At 30.2% G+C, this 13,085-nt stretch overlaps 1 protein-coding gene across 1 annotated transcript; it reads right to left on the minus strand.

The window, feature by feature from the left end:
* Positions 1-10,742: 10,742 nt before the first annotated feature.
* LOC145003455 (ATP-dependent caseinolytic (Clp) protease/crotonase family protein) lies at positions 10,743-12,842 on the minus strand. Its single transcript, XM_078962584.1, has 8 exons — positions 12,538-12,842; positions 12,004-12,173; positions 11,852-11,926; positions 11,674-11,764; positions 11,522-11,573; positions 11,331-11,434; positions 11,136-11,212; positions 10,743-11,050 (listed from the first exon to the last, which is right to left on the minus strand). The coding sequence occupies exons 1-8, from the start codon at positions 12,701-12,703 to the stop codon at positions 10,874-10,876; spliced, it is 912 nt and encodes a 303-aa protein (XP_078818710.1). The 5' UTR covers positions 12,704-12,842; the 3' UTR covers positions 10,743-10,873.
* Between the last annotated feature and the right edge of the window lie 243 nt (positions 12,843-13,085).

Genomic DNA, 13,085 nt, shown 5'->3' on the forward strand with positions numbered 1-13,085 from the left:
TGTGATAATGATTGTTATATTTCAAGATCTAGAACATAGAGGTGTGAGACATCATAAACAAAACATATTAAAACAACATACTTCAAAGATATAAGTGCTTTTAAGTATAAGAAGTGAAAAATAAGGCAAAAGGTTGTATAAGTATCATCCTTGTAAAAATAACAAAGTTTTGGTTAAAAGATGACATTTTTGGTTTTATAAGGATAAAAATGGTATTTATTTATATAAAATTTGATTTTTATGATAATAATACTTCTTAAGGGGCCAAAAATATAAATTTTTGCTTAATGGGCTTACATTTGGGCTTCACGGAGTATTGGCCCAAAATTGTGAAAATGAAGAGTTTTGGGGCTGAAATTGGAAATTTATGGAAGTACGAGTCTAAAACATAAATAAACTAATTCAAGGGCTAAAAATGACTTTATTGCTAAAACAGGACTAAAAATGCAAAGTTTTTGGATTTTGGGCCTAAATTGTAAAAATCACGGAATTTGGGCTAAAAGTGTAAAATTTTTACAAACAAGGGCTGGAAATGTCAAATAAAATATTTTGGGGCAGAAATTGAAATATGAATTATGATTGGGCCGAAAATGCCAAGAAAAATGATTTATGGACCAAAAATATCATTTTTTATTAAGAAAAGGCTGCAAATGTAACTTTATGAGAAAAATGGGTTGAAATGGTCAAATAAATATTTTGGGTCAAATATGTAAATTCTTTTAAACAATGGGGCCTAAGATATTAAATTATAACATAGATCTTAAAAATATATATCTATATTACAAATAAATTGCCGTTTTAAACCTAACGTCAAGTGTTTTAACATCATAGGTAAACACTAAGTACAAAACAAATCCTATACTACAATTTCTATCGATGAACAGATAAATGATACAATGATTGGGCCCAATATTTCATATTCGTGCTTATTGGACCTTTGTGGCCCAATTACACGATTATTGGACCCAATATAATCGAAATATGTTAATTGGGTCTTGGTGACCCAATTACATGCCTAATGAGCCTTCATTAGCCTTTACATGCTTTTGGGCCTTAGTGGCCCATTTGCATTGTTGATATGGCCCGAGCTATTCATCATATGCTTGATGGGCTATAACGTGTCCGTCGCATACTCGACAGCCTAGAAATAACACACGTGATTAGTGGGCCACAATTGTCCTTTTTCATGTTTGTTAGGCTTTATTCATATTCATATAAACATCAAACGGGTTGTAATCAATGTTATTCATATTCATGGGGTAATAATTGGGATTTAGTGAGAATTATCGGTTAACACCAACGAGTGTCTGGCCGTAGCTTGTAGTTATAATCAGATTCTCCTAGAGGGAGAGCGAGAGTTTGTGTATAGATCTATACGGTGATGACTCCTCCACACCTGAGCTGTTCGCTATAGTTAGACTCGGCCAGTCTAGGGTGACAAAATCTTGATCAAAACCGGCGTTTGGAAAATGTCAAGGCACAAAAAATAGTCATTATCATGCATGGTTATAACGACTCACATTGAAATCTATTACCATATCAATATTCATGGGAAATCAAATTCATTCATGGTGGCCATACAAAGTGATTCATGTGATAATACAAAACTATCATACTATTTTAGATCGGAAAATATCGGATTTTCCGGGGAAACAACACCATTCATCCTCTTTTATATACATCAAATACAATACAAGGAGACCTTATGAGAGTTATTCATTTATACATGTTTTTAAATCACGCATACACACACACACATACACACACACACACACACACACACACATATATATATATATATATATATATATATATATATATATATATTGGATCATCACATTTTGTTGTAAACAAATTTTATTACAGAAAATATTGGATTTTCTGGGTTATACTAATGATACAAATCCTTTTAAATCAAACTTGCTTATGAGCTCACCAACATTATACATGTTGACCGTTTTCAAAACGACTTATATTCTCATGTGACCGATAAGCTGAAGAATCTTTCAAGTGTATTTGGAAACAGTATTTTGTGATTTTTAAACAATTTATGTTTTGGATATGTAATATTTACAATGTACTTGATGTGAAAAATGATGGTTGTATTTGTAATGTTGGTGATGACTGTGTTATGTTTCATGTATAGTTATTGTGAGGATATTTCAATTGATAGTCACATGAGCCCTCGGAGTCACAAAAACTCAATGCAAGGATGATAACTTAGGAGAGAAGGATTTTCAACTAGGGTTTCTTTCTTGAATGCTTAGGCCGAAAATCCCCTTGTATGGGGTCCTATATATACATGTGGTTGCTAGGGTTTTCAGGTGGAAACCCTAATACCTAACTTAGGCAACAAACAGCCCATGAACTCCTCCCTTAGAACCCATGGACGAAATCTTATGGGCTTCCCCATAAATTTCGTCCACTTCACTCTATAGAGTCCATCATCCCAATTATGCAACTATCAATGATTTGCATAATAGTCCCCCCCCCCCCCCCCCCCCCCCAATTATTTAATCTGTCTCTTTTGATCACCAAATTAATTACAAATTAATTTATGATCAATACTAATTAAATAATATGATTCCAAATAATATATTAATCTTGTAATATATTAATAAAATCATTTTGAGTACTAATTTATTATTCACATAATAAATTCTACTCTCTCTCTCTCTCTCTCCTCTTGTCATCATATCAAGTTGCATGAGTGAAGGCAACCCAAATGGACCATGCACATAATCAAATCAAATACATACCAAAAATAGTTATAGGCTTACACACCTAATCCAACAAAATAAATATTGTTTTAATATATGAGCATATACACCTTTTTTTCGATGTTTTATACAATTCTCTAAATAGATGGGTGCATAGTGCATGTGTGTTTCGATTATGGAAAAAAAATCCTTTTAAACAGGCTCTCAATTATTTGATTTCTCTATTGATTTAGCCTCATGTTTATATTGTTGTCCAAGTTAAATAGTTTAAATTTGCTAACAACCAACAAGTTTAAGTACATTACTAATATACTTAAAAAAAAACTAAAGTACTTTGCAAATATCAATAAACCAAAATACATTTATTTCATTCTCCTTTATACAAAGCACATTAATCGACTTAGGCTATAAATATGGTCGGCCTTTTATTATAGCCAATGTAATCGTCTATTTTCTTTCAATAAAGACTTAAGTTTTAAGCTCGTAATACTTTGTATCATTTATTTCTTTTGCCTCTTTGCATTTTTGTGGCTCAAACATTTGAACAGTAATTTAGCTTTAATACTACATACAGTTAGATCTTTATTTCCCAACAAAATTTGCGACATTTATTTGATCCATTCCCCTCTCTTTCTTTCTTTCCCTCATTGCCAAAACACACACACACAAACACACTATGAAAACTTCCTTCGTCTTCTCACCTAAAGACACCGATGGAAATTTCCTACTATATTCCCAATTCGTCATATCTAATGTCCCAAACATGATGTTTCCTGAATCCCCGGATTACCCAATATGAAGGTTGACGCCATTAACAAATTAAGGTTCAACCAATTAAATTTTGTGGATGCAATTGTAGAATCATGTAAAATATTCAATTTCCACTTCGGTTCTAGTGTTTATAGTCTGTATGTTTGTTCGATTAGCATAAAGAAAATAAGACAGGTTGCGTTTCCAAAAGAGACTAACTGGAACTAATATCTAGGGGTTTTTGTGGCTTTGATTTTGAGGGTTTCGTGATTTCATCATCTTTTGTCATGGCGGTGATTTCATCTTCATCATGATGGTGGAAGATGGGGTTGATGATCGAAAATAGAGAGAGAGAGAGAGAGAGAGAGAGAGAGAAAGAAAGAGAGAGAGAGAGAGATGGGTATGGTGGGAGGTTAGTGTAAGAAGAGTTGAGTGAGGTTTTTTTTATCTTAAAGTATTAGAAAAAATATAAAATTATGAGTAAATTACTGAAATCGTCCCTGTGGTTTGGTTAAAATTGCACGTTTGGTCCCTAACTGTTTTTTTGCACTCGGATCGTCCCTGTGGTTTGATTTTGTTGCGTTTTTCGTCCCTATGGTTTGGTAAAAATTGCATGTTTGGTCCCTAACTTTATGTATGTAAGGTACGAAAAATGCAACAAAATCAAACCACTGGGACGAAAAACGCAACAAAATCAAACCATAGGAACGATCCGAGTGCAAAAAAAAAGTTAGGGACCAAACGTGCAGTTTTAACCAAACCACAGGGATGATTTCAGTAATTTACTCTAAAATTATTTTAAAAAAAATTAAAAAATGTAAATTAGTTTTTTAATATTTTGTAGGGACTAATACCATAAAAAAAATTTAATTTTGAATTAATGTTGTAAATTGAAAGGTTTTAGGATTTTATCCTATGTTTTTGTCTAACATACTGATCAATTTTACAATTTATTGTATTTTTAACAAAACATTAATAAATAAATAAAATAAACAAATAAATCATAAATTAACTTCATAAGGAACAAAATATACAAATTTGTCCCCCCAAAAATTATTAAGGATATAAATAACCAAATATAAAATTTAGAAAACAAAAACTTTATAAAATTATTGAATTTAAAGCTAATCCATCAAAAACTTCTGTGCTACCGTCTGAAGAAAAAAATCAAATGGGTGTAAGATATAGGGTGATTCTAAATGGATGAACTGGATTCCAAATACACGAAACAATTAATTGAGTTGATATATATCAGTTACAAATTGATATTATTTATATTAAAAAATATATTAAAGTGTACTTGGACAACCAGTGTTATTGTAAATAAAGATGTTACTTTTCAAATTTATAGTAAATGCCTTTGTACTTATATTGATTTTTCGATTAAATTTTATACTTTACAACTTTAGTTATATATATATATATATATATATATATATATATATATATATATATATATATATATATATATATATATATATATATACTAGAAACATCATAATCGCACAAATATAAGTTTTCTAAATTAAAAAAAAAAAAAAACAATTTTTTTTTATTTATAGAGATCTTAATAATTATAAACAACAAAACATAAACTTGATTTTATTAATTATCAGATATTATAATTGTAGAATTGTTAGAATTACTGTGTATTGCAAATGGAGAAATGTAGGAATTCAGATTAACAGCATAAACAGTTTCCCATCCAGCAGACCGTGATGGTCTGTTGTGACGCCAAAGTGGCAAAATAGTAGGCATTGGATGTGCTCTATGTAAATCAACAATCACATAATGATCACCTCTAACAAGAGCAATAACAACAACTCTATGAGTTGAGATGTCTTGGGGACCAAGCCATAGTGGAAAACATGTTGATGGACTATCTTTGCTTAGAAAGATAACTATTACACTATACTTGTTAGCAATGAGAAAACTAGTAACCGACATACTCAACCAACGATCTTTTTGGTGCCAAACGTGATCCATTGAAAGTCAATGAGTGATATATGGTGTTTAAATCGTAAACAACTCATTCTATAAATCTAAGCGGATTTGACGCCAATTATCTTCACTATAATCGAGACACGCAGCTATTGCACGAAATCCACAATATCCATCTCCCCTCATGTTTTGTATGTTTGTGACATATAGATGAAATTCATACGGAATTTCATTCATAAGTGGATCTAAATTATACATTACTTGTTCTTGGTTGAAGTACAGGTTATGCATCGATTGTTCCTGATTAAAAGTTGAGCTGAACATTGGAGGTTCTCAGAATGAGTACGTACTTTTCCTATCCGGATCCTGGTTTAGATCAAACAAATTAGACCGCATATAATCATGCGTATAAGTAGAAATGTTATGTCGAGATGGATATTTAGTTGGTGCCGCTTGAGTCGGTTGATCTTGAGGTGGTGGATCTTGAGTTGGTGGGTCCTGGTTTAAATCAATATGGGTGTTCTTGAAAAGTTTCTTCTTTAAGGAGGGGAGCCCACAAGTATTTTTGTCAGTAGCAGGTTCAGAAGCTGAAGTTGTTGACGACGTGATTAAGTTTAGTAACTTCCTTGGTAAACTTAACTTAACAGATCTTGATTGTTTTTCGTAATGAGCATTAAACATATTTACCTCAACTACACAACCCAAATTATCATCTTCTAACGATTTGCATTCTATTAAATCAAGTTTCTTCCAAAACTTATCGACTGAATGAAGCGGTACATAATGACCTATTTTTAACAAATATAGCTTGTTCATGCGCACATGGCAGCTCATAACTTGTATGTACTTGACATCCACAATTTTCATAAGCAAATCCAAATTCTTTGGACCGCTTATATTCTTTGAAAATGATATCAAGTGCATAAATTGAAACGAAACGACACAATGGTTTTAGATGTGGTATTTTGTAGTACCAATGTACAATCAAAATTTTGTTATGCGCAAGACTCGCTTTTATACCTATGTATTGTGAATCAACAACATCAGCAATACGCTTCAATGATTTGGCGATATCTGATTGCGATGTTTCGACATATCTTTTTAACTTGGCATGTTGACTTTCAACTCTATTAGTTGTGTGGTTGCCAAAGTTAAGAAACTTATCGGTCTATGCAGACACAAGCTTTTCTTTGTGTGGTGTCAACCATGTTTTGTTTAAATAACAAAATGCATCTGAAATACATAAATAAATTTGAGTTGATGTAATGAATCATAACATATTATAATGTATATTTAAAAATACTTGGATAATTGTTCGTAATTTATTCAACTTGTGCCAAATTCTTGTTGTGTGCTTCCTTTATTTCAGAGTTAACCAACCTCGTCCATGACGTATAAAGAACATCCCGACATGATTTGCATTTCTTCATGATATTGTTATTTATATGCCATCCGCAAAGTAATCCTTTAGCATCTGGAAATATAATAGCGTATGCGTTCATGAGAGCCATTTCTTTATCAGTCACAATAACACGCGGCAACATACATCATTCCATTATCAATTTTAGACAATCTAAAGCCTAAACATAGTTGGACTGTTTTTCATCATGCATTTACACAAATGCAATGGAAAATGTCATATTTGTTGGAGTTACACCAACAATCTCCAATAGAGACATCAGATACTTGTTTGTCTTATATGTTGCATCCATTAACAAGACATGTGGAAATGCACGCCATATTTCTAATGATCTTGGATGAGCAAATAATAAATCTTCTAACTTATTTTTCAAAACATTTGCACGACTATAATAAACATATCCATTTTGATCTAAAAATTCCATAACACCTTGGATTTGAGTTTTACCTTCTCTCTCCTTATGTCGAAGTTTTTCATCTGCATTGTAGATAGTTTTGAGAGCAAATAGATTTTTCGGATTTAGGTTTTTTAGTGCAGATAATATATCTTTTGGTTTGACATTTTTTTTCAACAAATTTTCCACTATTCAACATTCATATTCAATTAGCCGTCGTGGATAAGGATGACCTTCCAAATATAATGACGGCTCATGGTTATGAAATTTACATATCATTTTTATCTTCCAAGAATTATCTACAGACGAATATTTACCATGTAGGCTAAATGGACAATTAATTTTTTCTGTCCCTGTTTTTTTGGAGATTTGTGTACTTTTGTATGTACATCCACGGTCACATTAAAGTTACGTTTCGAATTTTTTATAACGATCACATAACCTAAAGTATTTGCAATATTTTGCACCCAATCCATCAATTTTTGACGAGAATTGAACACCTGACAATTATATTATTATCAGTAGCTAACAAATCCACTCGATGCTAATATTACTGTAACAACATACTAATGAATTTATACCTTATATGTTTTGAATGGTGATGTGTCATCGAAGAAATAACGACTTTCATTCAAACTTTCATTTTCATCTGCTTCATTTGTGTCCATTGGATGAATATCCGTTTCGAATGGCGATGTGTCGTCAAAAAAATAGTTACTTTCATTGAAGCTATTATTTTCATCTACTTCATTTGTCTCAATCGGATGAATATCATCTCTCTAAACATAACAAAGAGAAAAACATACATTTAATAATAATAATAATAATAAAGGCTAAGTACAAATACCTCATAATATGTGTCACCCATCCATTCTTCCCAACTTGTCATTAAATAAAATCTATATTTATAACAAATATCGTATGTTTGTTTATAAGGAAAGTTACTTTCAAAATGACATTACAAGTGGCTTTCAGTTTAACATATAAGAATTACAAATCCTCTCTCTCTCTCTCTCTCTCTCTCTCTCTCTATATATATATATATATATATATATATATATATATATATATATATATATATATATATATATATATATATAAAGAAATTGTAACCAAATTTTCATTTTTATCCCTTCTATTTTTGTTAATGTTTCATAGTTTATATTTCTTATTTAACAAATTAATTTTTTTCTATTAATATTTAATAATATTCATTATTACTCTTCTTGTTATACAACTTTTATGAATAAATAATATATTTCTATTTGTTAGTTTTCAAAATTAATAAAGTTTTATGGGTTTAAGATTTAAATTGATAAAATCTAGAGTCTTTTCTAAAACTACAATGTAAACTGAAGATATAACATTGTAATATTAGATTTTATCGATAGAATGATTGACACACATATTAATACCATAATTGAAATGATATGTCAGTTGCCATTAGTAATATGGGGGTATATGTCACGAAGATGTGACATTTTAATAAAGTTATAAATTGGTGGATCGTTAATAATATGAATTTTGAAAATAATAAAATATATTACTTTCATTAAATATCTTTACATTTATCTTTGATTTTCAAATCAAACCTTATATTCCACTGCCTCAGCCGGGGTGTAACAATTATAGGGCGTAAAAATAATTGACAAGTTACTAATACATTATAATAGAACCCTTATCAACATTTGACGATAATAATAGTTCATAAATCAGTTCGTACTCGGCGGGTTACTAAAAATAATTGTTATAAGTTGTGGTGTTTTATTGTTATAAGTTGTAGGGCGTAAAAACAATTGACAAGTTACTAAAAATGCTCTTTGGATGATACAAACTCCATATTAATGAACATGAATGAAATTTTTTCATCAATTTTAACCAAATCTAACAGATAAAACAAGATTTGTGGTTGTGTTTTAACGACAGATTAATACGCTTTGCTAATTATTAAGAATTCAAATTTATTACAAAAAAATGACACTCTGTATTTGGAATTTTAACGAGATCTTTATGAGGAGTTAATTATTAAGACATAAATATATATATTTTTATATACATATTTCAAATCAATAATTAAGTATTAGAGTGTAATATAAAAATTAGAAAAAATGGTATATTTTAAAACTTACATCTAAATTGAAGGGAGTAAAAAAAATATAAATAAATAAATAAATAAAGGAAATTGAAATTCTTCGTTCAAAGTGACAGAAGATGACGGGATGGGGACTTTGTTGTTCCCAAAGCTCGATTATACGATTTTATTCGGGGTTGGCTAAAAAGACACCTAATTTTACTATATAGACATTCCAATTTAATTTTGAAATATTTTTATTAGTTGAAATTATGTTGTTTTCCAAAAAAATTGATTATAAATAGTTAACCATAGGTTAACTTTTTAAAAAGTAGTCAATGGGGTATTAAGTGGTGTCTTATTAGCAACACCCAACTTAGGGCATTTCGAAAAAGACATAACCTAGGCTTTTCGAAAAGGGCACAACGAAAAAGGCAAAAGATGAATCGTGTTCAATTCAACTACCCAATTTATTTATTTAAATGGTTGAACTTTTCTATGGATTCAACATTTCATACTCTACTTATTTATTTAAATGGTTGAAATTTTCTTGAGATAAATGGGTTGTATTAGGTAACTTTAAGCCCAATCTATAAATAAATGAGTCAAACATGAGTTAACCCATTTACAATAGAAAAAGTAAATAAAATTAACTAAAAATTACACAACTTAAATTAAATACAAGCTTAAATAAATTTTCAAAGTACCACAAAAACATAATCTTATTTCACAAATACAAATAAATTGTTCAAATAACAATAAAAATATTTAATTTCAAACTGATTTTGGACTGTCGAAAAAAAAAAAAAAAAAAAAAAAAGATGGAAATTAAGATTTTTTTTAAACATAAATAATAATACAACATTATAATTTATAAATTTATACTTAGATAAATACATAATAATTATTAAATTAAATATATATTAAAATTAAATGGATCCATGAGTTAAAAAAAAAAACTTGATAATTTTTATTCAATCCAGCCCATTTAACTTAAATGGATTTAAAATCTAACCCAACCCATTAATTTTACATGATTAGGTTGGATTGGTAGGTTGTGTCCATCATTGTTTTTCTACTACAATACACACTGACATGCGTTGTGCACATGAAGTTTTTAATAATAATAATAATAATAATAATAATAATAAGACCTTGTGCATATCTTCGCACTTATGCACAAATTTTGAGCTTTTAAAATACTGAAAAAAATCTCTTAATCGCAACTTATTCCAGATAGTTTATACACACTACTTTAGTAATATATCGCTATATATAGTAACTATTCAAAAATAAAATAAACATTGTTTTTATTATAAGCATATACACCTTTTCCTGATTTTTTACACAACTCTCTAAAAGGATAGGTGTAAGGTAAAAAAAAACACGTTAACCACTCTCTCCATTATTTGATTTCTCTATTGATCTTGCCTCATGTATATATCATTTTTCCAAGTTAAATATTTAAAATTCGCTAACAACCGTTCAACAAGTGTAACTACATCACTAATATAGTTAAAAAAAAATAATAATAATAAACCACAATGCCAATATCAATAAACCAAAAAACCATTATTTCATTCCCCTTTATACAAAGGTTTTCGCTTCTCATAAAACGCATTCAACCCTTCTAACCTATCACCCGTCACCAATATCTCTTCATAACATTCTTCCTCCAATTCCAAACCACACCCCATCTCCATTTCTAAACCATGGTTAACCGCTCTTTTAGCCATCCGTATAGCCACAGGACCCTAATAACATCAACTCACATCTTACATCTTACATCATAATATTATATTACAATAAAAACATTTCATATAATATTAATAAATGTACCTTTTGATTTATCTCACGTGCAATTTCAAGCGCCTTTGAATACGCATCACCCGCAGGAACACAATAGTTAATCAGACCTACATGAAGTTATTTTAGGGTTTGTACTTATATTTAGTTGGTTATTAATATGGAAAATTTAATTTATTTGGTATATAAATAATAAGTGTATTGTTATTATGTAAAAAAATAAAATACCAAATGACAATGCTTCTTTGGGAGTGATTTTTCGGCCTGTGAAAATAAGTTCTTTGGCTATTGAGCTTCCAATTAACCTAGGAAGCCTTTGTGTCCCTCCAGCTCTGTAAAAAATATATAAAAATATGACAACCATTTTTTTTTTATAAAAAAAAATATATATATTCTTATAATATATACATATTACATACGCTGGTATTACAGCAAGACCGGTTTCTGGTAAGCCAAGTTTGGCATCTTCTCCTGAAGACATGTCAAATTATTAAAAAAAAATGAAAATTGTGTAAAAAAATATATCATAAATGATAAATAATTGTTAATGTACTTTTTAATTTTGTATTACCACATATTCGGATATCACAAGATAAAGCCATTTCAAGTCCCCCACCTAATGCTGCACCTTCTATAACTGCAATAGTTGGGATTTGAAGTGCCTAAAATGGAATATTTATTTAAAAGATAAAAATTTAATTAAAGAAAGGATAACAAAGATAATGAGAGTAATAGAGTATGAGACTCACCTCTAAGAATGAAAATGTTGACCTTAGTGAGTTGACAAAAGCTCGAACTTCAGGTATATCCATGGTTCTTCTTTCCTAAATGGGAATCGAAAGTATTTATGATCAAGAAGTTGAAATTGTAACTTTGAAGAATTGAAGGTGTTAAAAGCTACCTTCAAATCAGCACCTGCACAGAAGACTTTGGAGACTGAGCTGCATATCATCAACACTTTTGCAGATGAGTCTACACTTACAGCTTCAAAGCTGTTCTGTAGTCCTTTTAGAAAATCCTTCCCGAGGGCATTTTTAGCTTCGGGTCTATTCATGTTAATTTGGATAATTCCTGTCGAAGAAACAGTAACAAGTAATTTGATTTGTCTCCGAAGTTTCATCAAAGAGTTGGGATTTCAATGGTGGTAAAATCATATAGTTGTTTGTAATTTAGAGAGGAGGAGAAAACTGAAAACCATCTGTTTGAGATTAGGAAACAGATCGGAATTTTAAAACTAACTAAAGCGAGATACCTGTGCCTAATTGCAAACGAGATCATTGAAGATACTCAGAAGGCCGTTTCATTTTCAACATTAATCAGGATCTCGAAGTATTTACCTAAAACTCTAACCCTAATAAAAATATACCTTCCTCTACGCCTAATTTGGGGAAAAAGCTTCTTACGGATGTTTTCCGATGTTAAGGCAAGAAGTTACCTGAATCGGCATCGGAAAGTTTTTGAACTTTGACGGATTCCGAAGCGGACTGAAGGAGGAGTGTTCGGATACTTTGGAATTGCAATCGAGAGGGTAATAAGTAGGATTTTGTATCAGTGAAGGATCGATTGCAAAATCGTTTGCCAATGTTGGAGAAAACCACCATTTTTGGTTTTGATTAAATGCATATGAACGACAATCCAACAATCCAAGTCATTGATCAGAGGGATAAGTAGCAGCGAAAAGCTCAGAGTAAAAGAACGTCAAAGGATGGTGATGGTGTTAGAAATGGTAAAAGAAGGTTACTGAATTTAGGTCGTTTTGATACAAGATGGTTTTACCTTTCTAAGTTTTTAAAGGAGTATAGGGAAACTTTCAAAGTTAATATTTTTAATTATGCAAAAAGTACTTCATTTTGTCACCTTAATAATTTTAAGAATGAGAAAATGAAAAAATAACCATTTACACTAATGATATTATAAAAATAATAAAAAAATATTGAAATTACAAAAATAGCCAACGATTTCGCAGATGGAGATGCCCCATCT

The sequence above is a fragment of the Lactuca saligna genome, chromosome 6 (assembly GCF_052625555.1).
Source record: "Lactuca saligna cultivar CGN05327 chromosome 6, ASM5262555v1, whole genome shotgun sequence".
NCBI classification, from domain to species: Eukaryota; Viridiplantae; Streptophyta; class Magnoliopsida; order Asterales; family Asteraceae; genus Lactuca; species Lactuca saligna.